The sequence below is a fragment of the Mirounga angustirostris genome, unplaced genomic scaffold (genome assembly GCF_029215605.1).
Source record: "Mirounga angustirostris isolate CCGP_5_RB_7025 unplaced genomic scaffold, mMirAng1.0.hap1 SCAF_2, whole genome shotgun sequence".
Lineage (NCBI taxonomy): Eukaryota > Metazoa > Chordata > Mammalia > Carnivora > Phocidae > Mirounga > Mirounga angustirostris.
The window spans coordinates 5429504-5454003 of record NW_026991710.1 but is presented as its reverse complement, the minus strand read 5'-3'; the positions used below and the strand labels follow the sequence as shown (position 1 = coordinate 5454003).

At 49.7% G+C, this 24500-nt stretch overlaps 1 protein-coding gene across 7 annotated transcripts in view; it reads right to left on the bottom strand.

The window, feature by feature from the left end:
- EVC2 (EvC ciliary complex subunit 2) overlaps nt 1–24500 on the bottom strand; it is a 128827-nt gene that overhangs the window by 24150 nt on the left and 80177 nt on the right. For 6 of the 7 annotated variants that reach the window (XR_010409272.1, XR_010409273.1, XM_064584256.1 and 3 more), the window contains 5 exons: nt 22467–22642; nt 19961–20120; nt 18264–18718; nt 11353–11557; nt 8841–8963 (listed from right to left, as the gene is read on the bottom strand). Coding sequence is in view for 5 of the 7 variants with exons in the window: in XM_064584256.1 (XP_064440326.1) it covers nt 8841–8963; nt 11353–11557; nt 18264–18718; nt 19961–20120; nt 22467–22642 (1119 nt within the window). In the remaining 2 variants the exon portion in view is untranslated. The remainder of the gene's footprint in view (nt 1–8840; nt 8964–11352; nt 11558–18263; nt 18719–19960; nt 20121–22466; nt 22643–24500) is intronic. The other variant, XM_064584253.1, reaches the window with a different exon arrangement.

Below are 24500 nucleotides of genomic sequence, written 5' to 3'. Positions count from 1 at the left end.
GCAGTATTAACTCCAGGAAAAAACAAAAAGTTATACAGAAAAGAAAAACGAATCTCAGTTTTATATAACTCAGATGTGAATAATATTTAAATAATCATAGTAATAGAAATCTCTAATATACATCTAATATATTAAGGAAAACAGAAAACCCTCATGTGTGTTGCAGGTTGAAAGAAGAAAGATACCTAAATCGTATTTCCATAGAGAAAGGTGAATAAATAATACCCAAAGTAAAGAAATCAAGAAATAGCAAGACAAGCATGTTATTTGGTAATACGGAGGTAAATGCCAAAAGATCTAGCTAAAAAATTAGAAGTCATTGCCTCTGGGGATTTGAGAATGTATGTATGAATGGTTATAGGAGTTGCTCTTTTTTAGCACAAACCTTGTAGAATTATTTGACTCTAAAAGAATGCATGCATAAGTTTTATAAAAATGAAGAGAAAACTTTTAAAAACGGACAATGTAACAAAAAGTTACTACATTCAAACCATTAAAAGAGAATTGTGGTAACCTTTTGGTGTGTGAAAGGTAGAAGTGGGACAGATTAGAAAGGTAAGGCCTTGAATGCCACACTCAGGAATCTGGAATCTGTTTGGGGATGGTGGGAAGCTATGAAACTTCCCTTAGAACAAAGCTTCAGGAGATGACTTTGACAGATACTGCTTCAAGGGAGAAAACAGGGGCAAGAGCAGACATAAAGGGAACCATGTGGAGGCTTTCCCAGTCTTTGTGGATGGATAGATTTTCTCTCCCCTTCCTAAAATGCCTTCCCTGTCAACGCCCCTTCTCTTCTAAGCTTCAGAAGAACCTGCGCCATCAGTATTTTCTCTTGTCAGGTCGTCGGAAAATGAGCACATTATTCTCATGCTTAAACTCTAGTCACTTCTGAAACGACAGAGTGTGGAGAGCTGTTCCTGACAGCGGTGGCAGCCACCTCTGCATTATTGCTGCGGCAGCCGCAGGAACACAATAGGATGCACGGTCGATTGCAGTGCAGGAGTTCCACTCCGGAACGAAGGGAGTGCTAATGAACTGTGTATGCACGGCATGTCATGAAACCTGGAAACAGAGACTGAATAATGAGTGGGTGAAGGGATATAGTGGCAGGCATGCCACCCAGACAGAGGACAACATCATTAAAATAACACCGGAAATGACAGGTGAGCAGGAAATATGATCGTGTCATTTTCACATTCATATTTAAATGTTCCTAAAGAATATTTATGAGAAATTTATATATACTGTGTGCAAAAACAACAGCAGAGCACATCAAAGATTAGCTGAAACATTCCCTTCATTTCTGGATCCATCAACTCAGATCTGCTAATGTGACACAGGGATGGGGATCAATTGACCTGTGCTTTAGGCTCCACTCACCCACCTGCCAGCAGTGTAACCTTGGACAAGTCCCTCCACCTTTCTGAGTGTCAATTTTCTCATCTGTGAAACAGAAATAGTCATTATTGCTCCACATGTCTCACTACAGAGTGGAGAAGGATATATGAATAGGATCTAAGATCATTTGAAATATCAAGGGATTGAAAAGAACCTAAATGTCCATTAATTGAGGGCTGGCTACATCATTTAAGGGTCACACATACCATGAAATATCATGCTGCTGTAAAAAGCCACGAGGAAACTCTTATGTAGTGATATGGAAGGTCTTCAAGTTTCAGTGTTAGGTAAAAAGCAGAGACAGGTGAGACAGAGAGAGAGCGCAGATGTAGACAGACAGATAGAACTATTTCTACTAGTTGGAAAATAAAAAAATGAGTCCCATAATTTGTGCTGTGTATTTGTGCTTTGTGGATTGGCCTAGGCACTGGAGCAAGTGGAAGAGATACATTCCCAGTCCTGGTCAAGGCATTCAGCAGGTAAGACCCTGGCCAGGCACCATTTTGAGTGGCAGCCCTCTAGTCCTACAGATCTGATCAACTGTCCCAAGCTGGTGAGAGTCACCTGGAGGTCAGGGAAGAAGCCCGAATGTCCCTTCCTCAATCAGGCACCCACCTCTGAGCAGCCCTCCTTGGCTGCCCTCCAGGAGAGAATAGTGGGGACTGACATAGCTGACCCTTGTAGGGCGACTCTGGCCACCACACCTACATTGGACCCTTTGCCTTGTTGAGGTGTCTAGTCCCAGGGCCCTTCAGTTCACAGAAATCAAGCCATTTCTTAGTGGTGGTGGGGACTGCAATCTTAGCTTCTATCTCAGCAGACTAAGACAAGGCCCACATCCCCTACAGCCAAAGAGAGCAGAGCTCAGGAAAGGAAGAGTGGCCAATAGAGACCTCCTTACAGAACTAAAAATGAATATATCCCCCCAAATATTCTCTACAAAGTGCCTAAATCTTACCAATTTTGCCTCAAAGACTGAGCACCTTAGTACAGCCTCCAGGCCTCCCATACCCTAGCTCCTACCTGCCTCTGAGGCCTCCCTTCTCCATACCTAACAGAAAACAACCTTTCTGAGGACAAATCAAATATCTTTCAAAATAGAACTGATATAAAATCAAAGGTAAGCCACAATAAATTCCCAAGCATTATTATCATATATACTTTATTCTCTGACTAAAAATAGAGCAAAGTTACAAATCAGTAACCGAAAAATTTTTTTAAAAAGGATAGGTTAAAATTCAAAATCAATGACAAAAGGATAGGTAAAAAATTTCTACTTCTGCCCATGATGGAAGAACTGGGAGCAGACTTACTCTCCCTCCACCAGAAAACCAGGTAAAGTACAAGATGCAATAGTTTCCGGATACTGGACAAGAGGCAGCACAGGACTGGCCTACCTGAGAAAGGAAATAGACAAGGTGACCCCACAGCCACCCTAGCTTGCTGCTTGGATGCAGTTCCTAGGATGCAACATTGGATGAGGACCCGGGGGAAGCCCAGCAGGTGCACCAGGTTAAGAAAAAAAAAAAATCAGAGTTTGGGAGGCCACTGTGTCTAGAATTTGTGGGGCAGGGTACCAAAGAGGAGGGAGCTGCAGAGAGAGAGAGAGAGAACGCACTCCAAAGACCTACAGGGGTGTCCTCAAGTCTTTGGCTAAGTGCTGGGCATGCTTGGATAAAAAAACTACATCACACCAGAAAAAGAACCCAAAAATCTCAGGCAGAGCAATTGCCGGAGATCTCACACTGCTGGGAAGAGTCAGTGTTCCCATTAGGTAGAGTGAAAAAAGTACACAGGCATCAGGGAGAGTCCTCAGAAGTGTACTGCCTCAGTGATGGGGATACATTAGCCCTCAACTAAAGGCAGCTCTCGATCCCGCCTAACAAAACTTACAAGCATGTCTTGAAAGGGTAAAACTAATCCCAAACAACTCAAATATATGTCAAAATTCCAACACGATTAAAGAAAATGCAACAAAACCTGGGACCCAGCATGTAAAACCTACAATGCCTAGCTTCTGATCGAAAATTACCATGCACACAAAGAAGCCAGAAAATAGGATCCACAATCCAGAGCACAATCTGTCAGTGGAAGTGAGGGAGATGATGGAACCAGCAGATAAGGACGTGGAAACAGTGATAAGAAAAAGAAATGAGGTAGTGGCTTGGAAGGGAGGAGACTAAACTACAATTATTTGTGGACATGATGACTGATGACCCAGAAAATCACGAGAACCGGTAGATGAATCCTCACAACAGCCCTAAAAGGCGGGTGCTTCTATTATCCACATTTGAAGGATGAGGACACCAGGGCACAGAACAGTTAAGAAGTTCACATCACATGGCTGACAAGTGGCCCATCTAGGACTTGGACCCAGATGTCTGGCCCCAGACACAGAATAAGGCAGTCTGGAAAGACTTATAAATAAAAACTGGTAACATTTCTTTACACCAGTATTAAGTCAAGAATATAATTGAAAATAGGTTACCATTCACAACTGCAAGCAAACCTATAATGTATCTAGAAATCACCACAAAGAAAGACCTTATGTATAAGGTGACCATATGCTTTATCACCAAGTTAAGAGGGAAAAGGAGGGGCATTGGAACCGTCCCAAACAAATTGAGATCTATGGTCACCCTACTTATGGAAACAAGTGTTCCAAATAAAAAAGAAACATTCCACCTTTTGGGGGATGGAATGATAATTCTCAAATTAGTCTGTAAATTTCAAGTAGTCACAACAGAAATTTAATTATGAACTCGATTAACTTATTCTAAAATGTACATGCCCTCCAGACTCTTCCAGGTTTAAAATGATGCATCTGTGAGCTTACAGTGAGCTCATCAGAAGGCCTGGCTGTCCCTGGCTGAGTGTCCCATTTCTGGTCACAGGCACACCCCAGCCCCTCAAGCAGCTGCCAGGGACCAGAGCAGAGTCCTCACTCCATTAGCCTCTCAGCTATGCAGAAAAAGAGGTCAGGCAGGAAGGCCACCCTTGTCTGTCTGTCTGTCTGTCTCTCTGAATCAGTCACATGATTCTTTGTGAATCAGTCACACAGCCACTCATGCAAGGTGGAGCGCAGATCAGCCCAGTAGATTTTTTCTGAAAGCAGGATGCGAACCTCCAAATGGCTGATGCACAGAGTGGCCGCTCATCTGAAACTGTGAACATCTCAAGAGCAGAAACCGAGACCAGGACTGGCCCAGAGAAGGCAGTCCAAAAAACATTCCTTAAAGGAGGAAGTGGAAGGAGACAGAAGGACAGGGGCAGGACAAGAAGGGCAAGGGAAGAAGTCAAAGAAAGGCGAGGGGACGCGGGACGGGCATGGGAGAGCCACCTCGGGAGGCTGAGCCTTCACACAGTCTGAGCTTGCTGGGTCACAGCACCATGATGGAAGGGCATGGGTGATGGAGGCAGATGTGCCTTGTTCCATCCCCGGCTCTAGTGCGTACTGAGTGTGACCTTGGGCAATTCTCCCAACCTCTTCTGATGGCAGAGTCCAGATGAGGCACATATCAACCTGGAGGGGAGGGTTGCAGGGATCACGGACGTGGATTCTCATAAAGAAAGGAGACACCTAGCAGGTGCCTCCAGCATGCTTGGCAGCCCCAGCAGTGAAGCCAGAGTCCCTTTTGGGGCACCACACTGCCAGCCAGACAGAGGCTTTGCCATGGCTCTCTGACCCAGGCCCTCGCTCCAGCTACATGAGCCCTGAGGCACTTCCCCATCCCGGAACATGGTCACACTACTCTCAGCTGCTGACATGCAAACCCGGGGCTGTCGTTTCCCTCTACAATTACCCTGGAAATGAAAAATCTGAACGATTGCATTTTGAATGCTAAGACAACGCAATCGATCAATTTCGGGAGGAACATCAAAGCTGTTGAGTTGAGAGTGCGTATTCTATTGGCACTTGCCACAGTGAGCGAGCCAATTGTGAGGATGGCCTGTCATTAAAAGGTTACAGCTGACAAATGCCTCTTGTCTGCCTTCCTCTGGGTTCTGGCGCTCACGTGGAGCTGCTCCATCCTTGGACAAAACCAGCACTGCAGCCCATTGAAAGCTAAAAGTGCCTTCCTGTCTGATCCTCACAAAAACCCTGTCACTAGCGGGTTATCAATGTCAAAATCCTCATCTTATCGATGTGGGAGCCAACGCGTGTTTGTCCCACACTGCATGACCATGAGAGATAACCACATGCGATGAGAATATTCCCTGTCAATCCTGACTAGAGCATCTGACGCAGAGGCAGCCTGACCACAGGGAGCAGAGGGAGACCTTTAGGTTCAGGCGCTGGAGCCACGACTGCCTGGCGTACCTATTACACATAAACCATACATATATGAATATAAAGTATTAAGCAAGGTACCTGGACTCACAGGCACTCAAAAGCAAACAAAATAAACGAGCGTTCAGCATCAGGGTAATCCAAATCGAAACCTCAATGAGATACCACCTCACACCAGTCAGAATGGCTAAAATTAACAAGTCAGGAAACGACAGATGTTGGCGAGGATGGGGAGAAAGGGGAACCCTCCTACACTGTTGGTGGGAATGCAAGCTGGTGCAGCCACTCTGGAAAACAGTGTGGAGGTCCCTCAAAAAGTTGAAAATAGAGCTACCATATGATCCAGCAATTGCACTACTGGGTATTTACCCCAAAGATACAAATGTAGGGATCCGAAGGGGTACGTGCACCCCGATGTTTATAGCAGCAATGTCCACAATAGCCAAACTGTGGAAAGAGCCAAGATGTCCATCGACAGATGAATGGATAAAGAAGAGGTGGTATATATATATATATAATGGAATATTATGCAGCCATCAAAAGGAATGAGATCTTGCCATTTGCAATGACGTGGATGGAACTGGAGAGTATGTTATGCTGAGTGAAATAAGTCAATCAGAGAAAGACATATATCATATGACCTCACTGATATGAGGAATTCTTAATCTCAGGAAACAAACTGAGGGTTGCTGGAGTGGGGGGTGGGGTGGGAGGGATGGGGTGGCTGGGTGATAGACGTTGGGGAGGGTATGTGCTATGGTGAGCACTGTGAATTGTGCAAGACTGTTGAATCACAGATCTGTACCTCTGAAACAAATAATGCAATATATGTTAAGAAAAAAAAAAGAAGGTAGCGGGAGGGGAAGAATGAAGCGGGGGAAATCGGAGGGGGAGATGAACCATGAGAGACGATGGACTCTGAGAAACAAACTGAGGGTTCTAGAGGGGAGGGGGGTGGGAGGATGGGTTAGCCTGGTGATGCGTATTGAGGAGGGCACGTTCTGCATGGAGCACTGGGTGTTATACGCAAACAATGAATCATGAAACACTACATCAAAAACTAATGATGTAATGTATGGTGATTAACATAACATAATAAATAAATAAATAAGTAAATAAACGAGCATTATTCTTAATAAAGTGCTATTACATCTTAAGAGGGGAGTGAAGGTCTTAAATCAGTGCAAAGGACAACAATGAAATGTACATCACCCCTAACCATGCCAGTGCGTTCTCGGGAGCTGGGCGGAGGGCTGGCCTTCCACCCACAGTGAAAGGTCTGGCTCCTGGATTGCGACAAATGCACGCCTCACAGGGAAACGACAGAGGTGAGCTCAGCGCAGGGCAGACTGCTGAGTCTGGCTCAGGAAACCGTGGGGACAGGTTGTCATCTCTCACCGCTCACTGTCACACAGTCATTCATCCTGTCCCTCTCCTCCATGGATGGGCCCAGCAAGATTCAGCTGGCCTTCCCAGCCTGCCATGTGAGCCCCTTCCACCACAGTCTGCTGTTCCTCCCTCGGGACACCCTGCACTCCAGCAAAGCAGCCTTTCCACGGGGCTGCCGATTCTCTGGGCTCCCCCTGAGCCTGCACTGTGTCCCTGGCTGTGGCTCGGGCCACCCATTCTCTCCACCAACACAAATCCCAACTTTTCCTTCTCCAGCAACATCCACCTAGAGTCGAGGGGTTTGGCTCACAGACCGGCAGGTGTGGGAGGAAATGCCGCACCCGGTATTTCCTCTGCAGCTCGGGCCCCTCTGTACCCCTCTCCTCTGCTGCTCCTTGGTGAACCTCGACCATAGCACATGGCCTGGGCCAGGCCCAGCTCTGGTCAGGAGCTACACTTCTTTGCCTCCTCCAGGGAGGCCTCCTCCAGGGAGGCCGCCCCCAGGAGCCCCAGGGAAGGCCATGATCAGGTGGCTGAGTGTTTCATCCTGGGGCCGCTCAGCAAGCCCATCTGGCTCTCATGCTAATTTCTATCTTTGGTGCTAGCCTTTAGCAATGAGAAAGAGGAGATGTTCGCCTCCACCCGCCCTGTCTCTCTCTTCCTTCTTGGTTTTACATATAACACAGATAGGGGGAGGGGGGTGCCCCTTGTTGTATTCCTGAGTCATCCCAGCCTGGACCTCGCCCTGCATAGGCTCTACGGCCCCTGGCCACGTGATGCTTTTGTGTTCTGAGAAATACACCTGCGTTAAACGAGCACAACGCTAGGGCAAGGACAGGGCCAGGAGGTAGGAACAAGACGGCAGCTCTGAAAGACAGCTTGATATGCCCACGCAGGGAGCACACTCCTCTGGGGAACCTCCCCTTTCCTGAGTGCTAGGGGACACGGCAGGCACCCAGAGGTAACACGGTGTCACCTCTTCAGAGAGACCTGACCCAACTCTGCTGCCTACAGTCCGTCTCACTCCCCTCACCCCTGTTCGGTGACTGTCACATCATCTCGTTCATTTCCTAAAGGCGCTGATCACCGTCGATGAGTGCTTTCTGTCCGTCTCCCCCAGCCATAACGTGCGCCCCATGAGAGCGGGGCCAGGACTGTCTGTCACCACTGCAGTCCCAGAGATCGTGGACACCGTGCCTGCCACACTGCCACCCGCTCAGAATCCCAGTGTGGTGAATGCGCGGTGTGGGGCGTGTTAGGATAAGAAAGGAGGACAGGGCGGAGGAATGAGCGGGAAGAACTGGGCGATCCGGACAGGCTTCTTGGCAGAGGGAACACGTGAGGACAGAGGCAATTCATCAGGACAGCCAAGGACACGGTTCATTCATCCAGGTAAGGGAAGGCGGCAAGGACCGTCCGGGGAGAGGGAAGAAAGCGGACAGCGCCGTGTGCTCATGCACCGTGTGCGCAGGAACGTCCAATCCGGCTCGTGTGAAGGCCTCAGCGCAGGGCCAGGCACAGGGGCTGCGGCCCCCACCGCCTACGACACTGCGGCAGACGTGAGGTCCACAGGACGATCCAGATCCGGTGGGGAAGCGCAGAAGGAGGGTTGCAGACAGGACGGTGGAGAGGCCTGAGGGGCACGGTGGGTCCCAGCTGCAGGAGCAGAGCCGACCGAGATGGGCAGTCCCCTCCACGCCCTGGAAATGGGGTGCATCAGCCCTGTGTGGGCAACGAGATCAGATAAAGCAGAAGGACTGACCTTTTCAACCAGGTCTTCAGGGGCCTGTTCCTCAAAGAGCTGAATTTTGTCTTCAATGCACTTCCTCAAAAGGTCTATCTTGCTTTTACTCTTGGAGCGCGGCTTTCTCGCCTTGGACTGCTGCTGGAGGGCGCAAGAGAGAACACGGGCAGGAAAGTGACCATCTGCAGGTCTGTGCATGCCCTATGTCTCCCAGAGCCGGGAGGGGCCCCTGTGGCCCCAGAGCTGCAAGTTGTCTTCAGCTGGACAGAGGGGGAAAGACGTACACTTGCCTGAACAAGCTCAGTTCGCGGGCCCTCGGTCCACCAAAGGGAGAAGGACTCCAGCTAGCAGAGCCAAAGCTTTGCCACCAGACAGCACAGCCAACCCGGGTCCTCCTCCTCCCAGCCATGGGACCTCAACCCATCAGCCTCTCTGAGCAGGGGACCCGACTGAAGAGGTCCCTGTCCTAGTGAAGCCATGTGGAGCCGCTCTCCCTGCTGGCGCCATCAGACTCCACCACCACCTGCACCTCTGCTTTCGCCGGACGGCCCTCGGGAGGGAGCCAGGCTCAGCCAACCCTGCCAGCCCTTCTGAGCATTTCTTCTGCAGGGTATTTCTTTCTTTCTTTCTTTCTTTCTTTCTTTCTTTCTTTCTTTCTTTCTTTCTTTCTTTCTTTCTTTCTTTCTTTCTTTCTTTTTTTTTTTTTTGAGAGAGAGAGAGTGCATAAGCATAAGCAGGGGAGAGGGAGAAGCAGGCTCCCTGCTGAGCTCCATGGAGCCAGACATGGGGCTCAATCCCAGGACCCCGAAATCACAACCTGAGCCAAAGGCAGACGTTTAATGGTCCGAGCCACCCAGGTGGCCCCTCTTCTGCAGGGTATCAAGCGAGCACAGTTCACACTTGGGGCAAGTGTATCTGCTCCTCTGAGGTAGAGTGCAGGGCCAACTATTTCTAAACCAAGCACCCTAAACAACTTTAGAAACAGGAACTTAATTCCTGCCAGGATTGGCCCTCGATCAGCTCCAAAGCAGGGGAAACACACTTCACTTTACTTCTATGGAAATATCTTTATTCATTGTTCCAAAACTTAAAAAAAACAAAAAAAAAAACTTCGCTATTTTGTCCCTTACTCTCTAACTACCATCATCTTATAAATCCTGCACTCTTCCAGGAACAGAAATAGAAAACCCCCTTTTTTTTTTTAACATGAAAGAACATAAAAACTTCTGAGTTGTTTCTGCATCTCACTGTTTTTTATTCAATATGGATACATCTGAATTTTTTTTCTTCCCCTAAAGGAAAACAGTCAGAAAATACCAGCCCCAAGCCCAGTTCCACCACCTCCTCCCTGCTTTAGTTGGTCCACTTTTCCTGTGCTGGTGGGTTTCTCTTCTGCAAAATGAGCAGAGAAACGTACCTCCTGGCACTACTGTGAACATGCATGGGATCACCTAACCTTAAGTGCTTTGAATATGTGTTCAATCCCAACATAGTATCACCTCCAGGGAAGCCCGACATCTTGCATACACTTGGTGGTTGGCCGGCTCAATCACATGCACTGCGCACCTACTATGCGCCAGGTACTTTCTAGGTGCTGGGGACAGAGTGGTGAACACGTCAGGGACACAGACAGTGAGCAGGCTGAGAAACCAGGACATTTCAGTGATCAATTACATGAAGACATGGACCACAGCCATATGATGAATGCCTGGTGACGGGGGTCTTCTGGATGGGTGCTCAGGGTGGACCTCTGCGGGTAAGTTGAGCCGAGGCTTGAACAGACCACAAAGAGCTGGCCCTTGATATTCTGGGGAAAGCATGTTCCTGGCAGAAGAAATGGCAAGTTCAAAGGCCTTGTCTTAGGTTGGGTTCCCCAGAGGCAGAGCCAGAGATGGGGTTGGCTTGTGCATGGTTTCCTGAGAGAGGAGCTCAGAGCAGCATGTGGGGAGTCAGGGAACCAGATCAGGAAGGGGAAAGAGCCATGCAGGGCGGGGGGTCTCAGGAAAGTCTAGCCTTGACTGCTCCATGGGGGCGCTCCGGAGCAAACACGGCACCCAAGAGTGGTCTGCCTTTGAGGCACATAATAGGTGCTCAAAAAAGGCAGCTGTCGATCAGCTGTGAGAGGCTCCCTTTTCCTAACCCACCTGAGTTGACGTGAGCATCCTCCTCGTGCCACTTAAAGAAGGGGCCAAGCTTTTGTACCCTGAGTCGGTCACTGGGCGTGGCTGAAGGAGCAGGAGGGAAAGAAACCTCTTGGGCCACGGGGTGCCCCTCTGCCCGGGGCCAGGCCCAGAGGAGGGTGCAGGTGTGAGCCATGAGCGGCTAAAATGCAGGGCCCAGGAAGGGGGTCTGGGCCGGGCACCTAAAGGTTAGGACAAGCTTGGCAGTTCCAGGAGTAGCCAGATGCTGATACGGCTGCAGAAAGAGAAGAGATGAGCCCAAGGTGGGCGGCGGGGTCAGAGCCCACAGCATTAGGGGTGGGAGAGGCCCTGTGTCTATAATCAAGGAGTGGCTGGGACAAGCCTCTTACCTGCAGCTCAGGGGCAGCCAGGGCCTGGTCCAGCCTCAGGAACTCTGCTTCTCGCCAGGCAGTCTGAAACTGCTGCATCAGGACACGGGCCCGGATTTTGGGCAGAGCCAAGCTCCTGTCCATCTGAGCAAAGCAACCGTGAACTTCCTGCCTCATCCTGAGCAGCTCCTCTTCAGACAGGGAGAAGGCTGAGGAGCAGAGCTTCCTGGAAAAGCAAGCAAGAGAGGGAGGCAAACCATAAGAGACTCTTAACTCTAGGGAACAAACTGAGGGTTGCAGGAGGGGAGGGGGTAAGGGGATGGGGTAACTGAGGGATGGGCATTAAGGAGGGCATGTGATGGGATGAGCAGTGAGTGTTATGTGCAACTGATGAATCACTAAATTCCACCCCTGAAACTGAAACTACTAATACACTATGTTAACTAAATTGAATTAAAAAAAAATTTTTAATAAAAAAAGGGGCACCTGGGTGGCTCAGTTGGTTAAGTTTCTGCCTTCAGCTCAGGTCATAATCTCAGGGTCCTGGGATAGAGCCCCATGTCAGGCTCCCTGCTCAGTGGGGAGTCTGCTTCTCCCTCTCCGACCCTCCCCCCAGCTCCTGCTCTCTCACGCTCTCAGATAAATAAAATCTTTAAAAATAAATAAAATAAAATAGAGGAAATGGGTGGGGGGGTTGCTGGGGGTGGAGAAGCTAGGAATTCAGAGCAAACTCCATTCATTAAATCCATGTCTAGAAAAACCCATCACGTCTTTAATTGTGCATTCGTCCCACAAGAATCTCTTGCGCACCTAATGTGTGCTGTGGGACACACCATCATGCTGGAGAGAAGTTACAGCTGGATGAGGCCAGGCTGTGAGGGTGTCCACGGACGGGCAACAGGCCTCCCAGCCTTCCCGATGGGGGAGAGAGCCTGCTTCCGCTTTAGAAACAGACGTGAAAACAAAGCATCATCTGCCGAGCCTGCTTAGCAGCACGCTACGTAAGGGCCAGTGGCCTGGAGAAGAGATGCCCAACTCAGCTCAGGAGGACAAGGGCCAAGGGGGGCCTTGCGCTGGGTTTTAAAGGATCATGACCGACAGCCACCATGCAGAGAAAACCCGTTCCATGCTGGGAATATGCTGAGTGGTTTACTGCTAAAGGCTGCCCTGTGTCCCCCGCAAAGATGTCAAATCCTAACCCCCAGTACCTGGGATTGTGATCTTATTTGGAAACAGGGTCTTTGCTGATGCGAAAGTAAGATGAGGTCATAATGGAGGAGGATGGGCCCTTCACTGAACATGACTGATGTCATTGTAAGAAGAAAGACCCGGGCACAGGAGAAGGGCTTGGGACCACAGAGGCACGGACTGGAGTGAGGAAGCAAGCACATGCCAAGGATGGTAGCAGCCCCAGAAGCTAACAGAGGGGCAAGGAACAGATTCTGTCCTAGTGTCTTCAGAGGGAGCCTGGTGACACCTTGCTGACACCTTGATTTCAGACTTCCAGCCTCCAGAGCAGCAAGAGAATACTTTGAAACCTCCCAGCGTGTGGAACTTTGTAACCCCCAGGGAACAAATACATCTACCTACACCATTGCTAGTTTTTCCCGCAACTCAGTCCTCCGCTTACAGATAAGAAGATGGAAGAATCCTCCCAGTCTTCCTTTCTGCAAGGCCCACAGCCCACCCTACAGGGGAGGCCGGTCACAGGCTCACAAGCCCACCTCTCCAGGGAGACATGAAGGGAAGTCTGCTGGGGACCCCTGCACAGAAGTGCCTCCCAGAGCCAGGAGCAAGCAAGTGACCTCTCCTTCCTACTTTGGGCAATGCGTGTCTGTTCACTTGTTCATCTGACAAATATTCTCTGTAGACAAACCCAGATTTGTTTGGTATTCTCAATGTCCAGTCAACACTGGCTGGGTCAAATGTGCCCTGTGGATGCTTTAAATGCAGACATGCCTGCAGGACTACCGTGGGAGGCCACGGCTAGCCCTGCCACACCCAAATCTCAAGGAGGGAGAGCGGGACTGCAGTTTAGCTAGAATGTTCTCCCCTGGAAACAGAATAGGACCTTCCAGCTGACATGGGCCTCCAGCTGGACATAGTCTGAAGGCCCCAGGCCCATGTCTCAACACCCCATCTTGGATTTCTCACGACAGGGGATGCACCAACTTTTTAAGCCCCAGGAAAGGGCAGCTGCTCCTTTGTCCTTGACCTCTTGGAGAACCTTTGCCCCATGTGTTTGCAGGTGTGTGGAATCCAAAGTGAAAGCAACTCTGAAATGGTTGAGTCATTACTCCTGCCCATCCTCAAGCCGATCGGCCCTCTGTGGTCTAGTCTTAATCCTTTGCTGTGTAGACACCCAGATAAGACAGAAACACAGGAGCCGGGCAGGGTCTTTGCCCTGATGGAGTTTAAGATCCAGGCAGGAGCTCAGGAAAGATGTCTCAAAGACATGCTTTTCCTGACAAAAACATGCATCCTTATTGATTCCTACTTTCCTCAACCAGGTTTCGAGCAATTCTATCCTGCTTGAAATCACAAAGCTTCTAAAAATGTGTTTCCCAAAACGATTGTGCAAAACCATTTTTACATAACACCTCAGAAATAAAGGCTGCAACCTTTTGGAATCTTAAGTAAGCAAAGCAGAAGAGCAGACACACACTGTGGGCATCGTTCTTTGACCCTCTTTAACCCTGAGAAAAATCATAAAGAGTTTTCTGATAGCAAGGTGAGAATTCTCTTTTTCCATTAAATGTCTAAATCAGCGGCGGCTCTGGTAATACTCTCTGCAAAATGGATCCAAATGAAGTTGCAGAAAATGACCAGCCAGTAATGGGAATGTCAAGTCTAATTCAGATGTTTCAAAGAGTCCAAAGCCGGCTGGAGCATGTAAAAAGACTTTGGTGGGATGCGTGCTGAACTGAATCACTACTTCTGAGAACAATTCGCAGGAATAAGAAGTGGCATTTAAGGATCTGATTTTTACGGGCTTGCAGAAAAGATAGCATCTTGTGTGCTCAAGAAAAAAAACACTAACAAAGCCTGGGAAGTAAACAGAGACAGAACCCTAAAGATAGAGATGAGGAGGAGCCCAGAGATGGCACACTCTCTCTGCAAACACCCGGGGACACGAACGGTGGCCAGGTCAATGCTGGGGAAGAGCACTGTGTAGGAGGAGAGAAGAAATGGTCGAAGCCAGACAGATCCTGTCCCACCAGAGGATAATGCCAAGGAAGGATGGGCATGGCGGCAAGATGCTATGGTAATGATGCCCCACCAAGGGGCAGGTGGGAGGGACCACCGATGCCCAGCACACAGCATGCTGGCCCAGCAGAGAGGGGAGACCAACCGGCTGGGCAGATATGCTGGAAAGGACTCATTCCCTCCTGCCGACCCACAACATCCCCCGAACACTCCTGTCCGTGCAACCAGGTCCAACAAACAGGGCTCTGGATTCAGAATTAACGGTGTGCCTAAGGTTCAGCTTAAACTGTGAAGCGTCTATACCCAGAAAAGGATACTAAATGAGCATAAGCTTTGTTTGTTTCTTTGCTTGAACAGGTTGTTTGGGTTTGTCTGTTTGCTTAAGTTTCTGGGTTGGTTGGTTGGTTTGTTGAAAGGAAAAGCAACTTTAAGGAACGCTGATTGGGAGGTCTGTTTGGGAAAGGGAAAAGAAGCTCTCTGTCATTGCCAAATGGGTACGACCATATCCTTGGAAGGAAACAGTGACTTAGTTGCTCTAAATAAACAGACTGAGTAGATGGTGGTTATGGGTTATTTCCCCTGTGCTGCTAGTGATGGTTTTAACTTTGTTCCTTCACACCAGTCACACCGGTCTCCCCACTTTAACCCAGATAAGGACCAGGACCTCCTATCAAGCTGCTCCTCCCTGGGTCTTGCCCCCTCTCAGCAGAGCGCCGGTGGCCCTTGCCCGCTCATCTCCGGCTCCCAGTGCCAGGTTGGTGGCTGGTGTACATAGCAGTCCTCCCTTGGAGCCTGGCAAAGATCTGGACCCTCCAGTGTACCTGGAACGGTCACCTGCCCATGCTTGCTTGTCCTGATCATCTCTTTAGGTGTCTGCTCTCCTCCTGATCATCTGAGCTCTTCCAGCACAGGAATAATGGCGGCAATGGTAGCAGCCATTACTTACTAATCACCAACTGCAGATCAAGGGTCGTGTTAAAAGATGTAAATATATGAACTCATGTACTCCCTCATCAATGCCGTGAAGGTGACCTCTTGTTAGACACGGTTGATGACCTAACCCAGAGCCACTTCCTCACGCCTTGTCTGCTCAGTGTCTGTCTAGAGGGGTTGCCCTCCAACGATGTTGGGGACAGGAACACCCCTCACAGCCCAAGGGGGGATGCTGCAAATGGTCTAAGGCAGGAACGGGCAAACGATGGCCTGCGGACCAAGTCCAGCCCCTCCCTGGCCTGTTTTTGTTCATAAAGTTTTATTAACACACAGTCAAGTTCATTAATTTACAGACTGTCTATGGCTGCTTTCTCCATACCATGGCAGAGTTGGATAGTTGCAACAGAAACCATGTAGCCCATCCAAATGGCCAACAGACACATGAAAAAGTGCTCAGTATCGCTCAGCATCAGGGAAATCCAAATCAAAACCTCAATGAGATACCACCTCACACCAGTCAGAATGGCTAAAATTAACAAGTCAGGAAACGACAGATGTTGGCGGGGATGCGGAGAAAGGGGAACCCTCCTACACTGTTGGTGGGAATGCAAGCTGGTGCAGCCACTCTGGAAAACTGTATGGAGGTTCCTCAAAAAGTTGAAAATAGAGCTACCCTATGATCCAGCAATTGCACTACTGGGTATTTACCCCAAAGATACAAAAGTAGGGATCCGAAGGGGTACGTGCACCCCGATGTTTATAGCAGCAATGTCCACAATAGCCAAACTGTGGAAAGAGCCAAGATGTCCATCGACAGATGAATGGATAAAGAAGATGTGGTATATATATACAATGGAATATTATGCAGCCATCAAAAGGAATGAGATCTTGCCATTTGCAACGACGTGGATGGAACTGGAGGGTATTATGTTGAGTGAAATAAGTCAAACAGAGAAAGACATGTATCATATGATCTCACTGATATGAGGAATTCTTAATCGCAGGAAACAAACTGAGTGTTGCTGGAGTGGGGGGTGGGGTGGGAGGGATGGGGTGACTGGGTGATAGACACTGGGGAGGGTATGTGCTCTGGTAAGCGCTGTGAATTGTGCAAGACTGTTGAATCTCAGATCTGTACCGCTGAAACAAATAATGCAATATATGTTAAGAAAAGAAAAAGAAGAAGAAGGTAGCGGGAGGGGGAGAATGAAGCGGGGGAAATCGGAGGGGTGGACGAACCATGAGAGACGATGGACTCTGAAAGACAAACTGAGGGTTCTAGAGGGGAGGGGGGTGGGAGGATGGGTTAGCCTGGTGGTGGGTATTGAGGTGGGCACATTCTGCATGGAGCACTGGGTGTTATGCACAAACAATGAATCATGGAACACTTCATCTAGAACTAATGATGTAATGTATGGGGATTAACATAAGAATAAAAAAAAATGAAAAAAAAAAAAAAAGAAACCATGTAGCCCTCAGAGACTACACTTATCGGCACTTCACTGAAAAAGCTGACAGCCCTCTGGTCTCCGACAGCCACAGTCACTTCATTCTCCTTGCCGGTGAATGGTTTCAGCCTGGGCCTGTGATGTAGTCCTGACCAGTGGTATCAGAAGGGGTGATGGCTCAGATGTTATAAAGAGACGATGAGTGTGACACCTGGAGCCACAACAGCCGTTCTGAAACCATGAGGGAATGAGCCCAAAGACCAAGGTGGCGCACTGAGGATAGTGGAGCAGAAAGACCATCAGAAGTGGGTCCTTGATGGAATTATTGAGCCACTGAATCAAGACAGGAAGCATTTGCCACTTGACTCCCATCTTATAAAATAATTTCTTCACCTTTTATCAACCCGACGGTATCGGGTGCTGCCAAAAGCAGCCTAAATGATTTAGTATTATTTGAGGCAAGACAGAAGAGGCTCTAGAGGTTAAATAACTCTCCTACACTCAGACGGTCGGTGGTGGTGCTGGGATTTAAATCTAGGTTTTCTACTCTACACTGGCCACACCTCACTCTGCTCGACAGCCCCACACTAGCCTTGTTTGGAGCTCCTTCGGCTTCCAGTCTGATGGTCCAGCCTCAACTGACTGCCAAAAGCTTTGTGGGTCTCTGTTACACCAGGAAAGCTGACCCATTTGGGCCATGCCAATCTCAGTCCACACGGAGAGCTGGTAACTACTGGCAGGAAGGGCAGGGCCGTGGGGCTCTGGCCCCTCTGGCATGTCACTTCAGCTGGTCCTCTGCTCTCACAGCGGCCCCTCTCTTTAAAAACAGTAGCTGTGCCATTTATCCAATGTTTCCTAGTCACATCACCAGGAGAGTCGGCCAGCTGTGGCCCCGACATCCTACTCGGAGGTTACGTCGTGACATGGTTCTCAAATTAAGAATGAAACAAATAGCTCAAGCACCGCATCAGTGAACAGAGGAAGGGGCCCAGTGAAGAGACGGTGAGGGTAACCTCCCTGCTAGTTCTGCTCCCCACTCTGCTCCCGGGGATAAGGCCCCTCATCGACGGAGCTTCTGATCAAGGGGTCCCGGCGCAGTTTCCGCTTATGCGGGAGTAGCGGGTTCTAGCTTCCCCCCAGTCACATCCTCCCATGGGAACCCAGGGCACCTCACCCTCTTCTTGCTACAAAGCCTACCTCCCACCGGCCCTGGCTCCTCACGCTGCAACCCCGGGGTGGCCCTCTCCCCTGGGCTGCGAGTTCAGGTGACCATGGACCTGCCGTCCCCACAACCACGGGCCGGCCCCTCCCTCCCTGGGGGCGGAGGAGGCTGAGGACACTCACATGAAGATCAGGTGCTCCCAGCGTCTCAGCTCCACCTGCTCCTCCGTTGAGGCCTCCAGAGCGTCGTCCTTCAGTCTCTGCCTCACGCTCTGGACGCCCTCCTGGTCCCTGTCCCTCTCCTCACCCTCGAGCTGCTGGGCCCGGGCAGCCAGCCCCCGGCTGTGTTCTTCCAGGATCTGCTGCAGGAAGAGCCAGGGCACGCTGCGCTTGAGCAGCTCCTGGGTCATCCCCGAGTTCTGCAGGCGCCGCAGCTCCTCGGTGGCCTTCTCGGACAGCGAGAGCATCAGGGCCCTGAGCTCCTCCAGGGCGGCCTGGTCCAGACGCTCCTGCAGCTCCTCCAGCACGGCGCTGTGCTCCGCCAGCAGGCTCCCCCACCGGCCCAGGTACTGGCTGGCGTCCTCGGCAGCTCGCAGGGCCTCCCCGAGGGACAGCTGCTCCTTCCGCTGCTCCTTGTGCTGCAGGGGTTTGAGAGAGGAAAACTCAGTGGGGACAGGCGTGGCGCACACAGCCCTCTGGGGAAGCCCGTGGAAACATGTGCAGGAGGCACAGAACGGTGACGGTCTTCTCCCAACGATCTCACACAGAGAAAGGTATGCTTAAGAAAGTAACCCGAAATAAGGGCACCTGGGTGGCTCAGTCAGTTAAGCATCCAACTCTGGGTTTCGGCTCAGGTCATGATCTCAGGGTCGTGAGCCTGAGCCCCGCGTTGGGCTCCGCACTCAGTGGGGAGTCTGCTTGGGATTCTCTCTCTCCCTCTCACTCTGCCCACCCCTCTCAGTTCCCATGCTCGCTAAAAAAAAGAAAGTAACCCCAAATAGAGTGAGAGCTCTATCTGTTGAACATGTATTGGACACATATTTATCGAGTAGGTAAAGCCCAAGAACAGACCACCAGGGTTCCAAGCCTGGCTCCTTTGTGGATGAACTGAGGGACCCTAAGTGAACCTCTAGAACTCTTGGTGCCTCCACGTCCTCATCTGTAAAATGGGGCTGATCTACCTCACAGAGTAGTTGGGAGGACTCAGTGAGTTGTTTAATACGTGTGTGGTTCTCAGAGGCCTGCCCGATGCACAGTTCACGTCAATGAACTTCTGTTATTCTGTGTCCTGGGCGCAGAGGACCTGCAGCTCGCGAGGTTATAAGGGGAAAAAACGCCCTGAGATCTGTGACAGACATTGAAATGAGGAGGTCAGGAGAGGTCTTTCCGGAAGGAGATCCGAGGGAGACCTGAGGGAGGAGGTCACACCTCAGGCGGGTGAAGATACGGGGACACAAGATCCCTGGGGAGAGAGCTATAGGCGTGAAGACCCCACGGGGGATGAAGAAACCAGACAGGCATAATAAAGATGTCCATCGTGCTGGGATTTCTCAGAGCACTTGCAGGCAGTCTCCATTCTGTGTTGTGAGGACATGGGATGGCCCAGGTGGCCAAACAGGGTCACCATTCTACCACTATTCGTCAAGCACCTACTGTGTGTCCTCAGCATCGGGGATACGGCATAAATCTCTGCCTCTCTGGCTCCGTGGAGCTACCTCCTAACTGTGCCACTGACAGATCGATCAGCAGTGGCAAGAGTATTCACAGAGCATCACTGGAGTCTCTGCAGCTCATCCATCCTTCTAGATCCTACCCTTAAATCAGGCCTGACCATCAGAGAAATGTGGCCTTGGGCCCCCCTGATGTCATTGCTCACACACCTTTTGCAGCATCTCTCGTCTTCTCTTCAGGATTAATTTTTGGTGCAGTTTCTTCTTCTCCTGTTTTAAGTCATTGTCCAGCTTCTGTTTGATGGAAAAGACTTCTGTTTGAGCGCGCTCCAGCAGCACCTCCATCTGCTCCTCATCCAGGTACCCTGCTCTAGGAGAGAAACGGAGGTGGGTGATGCACTCTCCACACCCACCCTTAGCTCGCCTGCTGCGGTGGCTGGACATTCATCTCTGCGTTCGTTTGGTCTGATCAGAAAAAGTCTTTACCTGAAGGAGCAGGAGCAGAACGGGCAGCTAAGAAGGGCAAGGTCGGCGTCCCTAGAGCCATGCCCAGAAAGCTCAATGCTAGACACTGCCTGTTGTTGGGGCAGAGCCTGGGCAAGAGCTCTGGGAGACAGTGATGCTCTGGGGACCACAGCACTCCAGGTACAGTTTTCCAAGAGGAGACGGTGGGTTCAGAATTGCTGGTGACAGGATTGTCACCAGCAAAGTCCAATAGGTAAATGCAGGAAATACTGCATAGGGCCAATTCTTCATGCTAACCTGGCTAGCCACAGGGCACCCACATTAAACACTGTGTTTGGGTGTGTCTGGGAGGGTGTTTCCAGGAGAGATTAGCACTTGAATCGGGGGACAGCCCTCCCCAGAGTTGGGGGGGCACCAGCCAATCCAGTAGGGGACCGAATAGAACATAAGGTGGAGGAAGGAGGAATCTGCCTCCTTTGTCCTGCCTCACTGCTTCAGCTGGATACCTCATTTCACCTTCTCCTGCCTTCGGACTGGGATCCCCTGGTTCTCAGGCCTTTGGACTCAGACTGAACTACACACTGGCTTTCCAGAGCATTCCAGAGTCTCCAGCTTGCACGTGGCAGGTGGTGGAGTCCTCAGCCTCTGTAATTACGTGCGCCAATCTCTCATATCTATCTTACCGGCTGTCTTTCTGGAGAATCCTGACCAACATAGTCTGTTACTACCACGATCACCATGACTAGTCCCAGTCTGTCTGCATCACTGGGCTGGGCCCCCTGCTTGGCACAGGTAGATACCCATGGATGTTTCTTGAAGGAGTGAATATATAAATGAATGAATGGTGGATACATACTTTAGAAACATGTCTGTGCCAACTTTTAATTAATTAATTTTTTTATTTTTACTTTTTAAAATATTTATTTATTAGAGAGAGAGCACGTGAGCCGGTGGAGAGGCAGAGGGGGTGCGTGAGGGAAGGTGAGGGTAAGAGAGAGAATCTTAAGCAGATTCTGTGCTGAGTGCAGAGCCCGGCATGGGGCTTGATCTCACGACCCTGAGATCATGATCTGAGCTGAAACCAAGAGTGGGATGCTTAACCGACGGAGCCACCCAGGTGTTCCTGTGCCAACTTTTTAAAATAGAATTTAAAAATCAGAGCTAAAACACACCTCCCTGGTAACTGCTCACAACAGTACAACCAACGGTCAGGTGCTTCAACTCAGGGCAAAGAACTGTTTCTTTCCTTGAGTGAATATTAATCAGGAATGTCAAGGCAACTGCAGTGACAAATTCATTAGCATCTTCGGGTAGCGAGTGTTCACGTAATCTGCACCTTACAGAATCCTCATTAAATAGGGCAAGAGAGCCGCAGAGTCCTAAAAAAATTACCAAGGTGGCAGAACCAATTCCTAACGCCACAGACTGTCCTGGGAAAGCCAACTTCATAGGCATGCCTCTATTTATTTTAGAGCTTCTCATAACCAAAAAGAATAAATGTCATTGTTTGCAGGTAAGTACCTCAAAGACTAGCTGGGGGGAAAGGGGCGGAGGCCGCCCTGCTGTGAGCCTGCATCACCACCGACTACATGGTCCCCCCGGGGCTGCAGAGAAAAACCAGGAACAATGCACAAGAAGCGTCTGTGTATTTAGATTTCACTGCCAAGGTGAATGCAAGAGCCGGCAGAGTGCCCGAGCTCAAGGAGAGGCTCTCCCACCACACAGCTCATGTAAGCCTCCCCCACCGATCTCTCAGTGAAATGCTGGGGATTTCCTTTAAGATACTCCGCGTGGGGGGCGGCCTGGGTGGCTCAGTCGGTTAAGCATCTGCCTTCGGCTCAGGTCATGATCCCAGGGTCCTGGGATCGAGCCCCACATCGGGCTCCCTGCTCAGCAGGGAGCCTGCTTCTCCCTCTCTCTTTGCTGCTCACCCTGCTTGTGCTCTCTCGCTCTGTCAAATAAATAAAAAATATTTATAAAAATTAAAAAAACAGATGACTCCGGGTGGGGCTGTAGAGCGACATCAAGGTTGGCCACTGAAGTTGAATGATGGGCACACGGAAGGTTCATTGTATGGCTGTCCCAACTATCATGAAGGTTTTAGAAATTCTATGATGCAAAGGATTCTTAAAACTAGAGAATTCATCGTAAGGAATGAGTAAGGCGCCCCCAGTGCATTCACTGACCACTGATGAAGACAGCAGGGCAAGGTGGTTCCTGTGCATCATCTGGGATGGCTTCTGGGTCTTACCTCTCATGTTTCTGGATGAACAGGGTGAGCTGAGCATCAGCAGCGCTCAGAAGGCCTTGTACACGGGTCTCTGATGACTGCATGTTCTGAACCAGGTACTCCCTATGGCCAAATCTTTTACTTAGGTGGTATCTCTTACTAGCCTGGAAAAAATCCATTAACTCTTCTAATTTCTCCTGTTTAAAAGAAAATCAAGAAAATATGCCTAATTAAAACTTAGAGCATATTCTTTCTAGACCTATAAAGTATTACATTTCCTTCCGAAGAACACACACAGGAATAGAAGCATGGGGATTAACACCTTAAACTGCCCTGCTCTTAACAAAGGCTTAGAAGAAAATGACATACTGGTAAGGAACGAGAGCTTGGAAAAGTGCATTCTAGACCCAGAGAGTTAGGAGTTGTCAAAACAACATTATTGCCCTAGGGAAGGGGATGCAAATTTCACTCAGGCACTCAGCCTTCGCCCGTGGGGTTCTCGAAACACAGGACCAGCACAGATGCTGACGTGCTGGGATAAATCAGCCATCAGCCGTGACCTTCAGAACTTCCATGCTCGTGGAGGAGACGGGAGACAAGATGACAAACCCCAACCAAACACAAGACATCGATAACCTACTTGACACCGGGTGTCTTCTCTGGGCCCGACACTGGGCTCAGAGTGTTTCTCGCCTTATTTAACTTAGTCTAGAGAAAGAGTACTATTATTCCCATTTCACAGATGAGGAAACTGAGTCCACATCGCACTGCTGGTAAATGGTTAAGCAGGGATTTGAACTCAGTAATCTAATCCCAGGGCCTGTGCACTAACATCATAGTAGGCTCCTCCAAAATGCAGCTGACCATTGGTAATCAGACTGGCAGTATCATCCCCCTGATTGACTAAGTGGTATCATCCCCCTGATTGGCTCTGCTGTCTTTTCCCATCTGTGGAAATAGTGTCCCTGCAATAGGTCACCAAAAAGATCGATGTATCTTTTCAACAAGATACATATGATGCCAAGGATAGTCTCCTCTCTAACCAAAGCAGTGATATCTCCAGTTCTTGGCGCCTGGGAACGTGCACTGTCCAGACAGTGAAAAGCAGAATGGTCGGTCAGATGTGGCTGAATACCGGTATCTCCCTGACTTACTGGCAGCAGAATCCATATAACAGGAATACGGAGGCAATATTCCTATTCGCCACGAAACTGGGTCCATGGGAACCACCAACTTGTCCCCATTACATAAAGAAACACATAGCTGCCATCTTCCACTACTCCAGCAGTTGGGGTCAAAGAAGCCTGTGTCCTGCTACCATTATCACCCATGGAAGTCTCCTTCTTGACTCCATTATGACTAATGATCACACACTCTAGCTCGAAGGCCCCAGGGTTGAGAGTCAGCCACTACCCACCACGAGGAGAAAAATGACAGCAAAATCCATCAATACCTACATGATGCCTTGAGGTCTGGATGCCTACCTGGGAATAGAACTGAATTCTTACTCTAGTCCCTCTCACTGAGGTTTGAGTGGGAAAAACCTAGAGTAAAATGGAGAAGCTGCCTTGTTCCCTTCATGCTCCGTGCCTCCCGAGAGTGGCCCTCTCGTCCCACAGGACTCATGTTCGGGAGCCTTTTGGGGATGGTCGCTTGGTCTCCTCTGGTATGGCTCTGCTCCTCGCCAGGACCAGAGATCTGCTGCAGGATTGCACACCAGTGATTTCACGCTGGGTGTGTACATGTGCATGTAAAATACCCCACACGGGCCTGAGAAATCCCACAGCAATGGTGATGGCCTCGGATCAACTATTTTGGCTATCGTTAAGGAATTTGTTCCATTTGGATCAATAACGTTCACACTCAGGCTGACCCGGAAGAACACACACAGAGTCAGCCAGGCATACCCAGACACAGATTGCAAACCCCGGGTATACACTGATGTGCGTGCCCGTGCACACATATACAGGCACATGTATATTTATATGTTGTTCACTGCTATGTGTATTCAGCGTATATCGTGCCACGCACAGGCTTTCCGGGAATTGGCTCTAT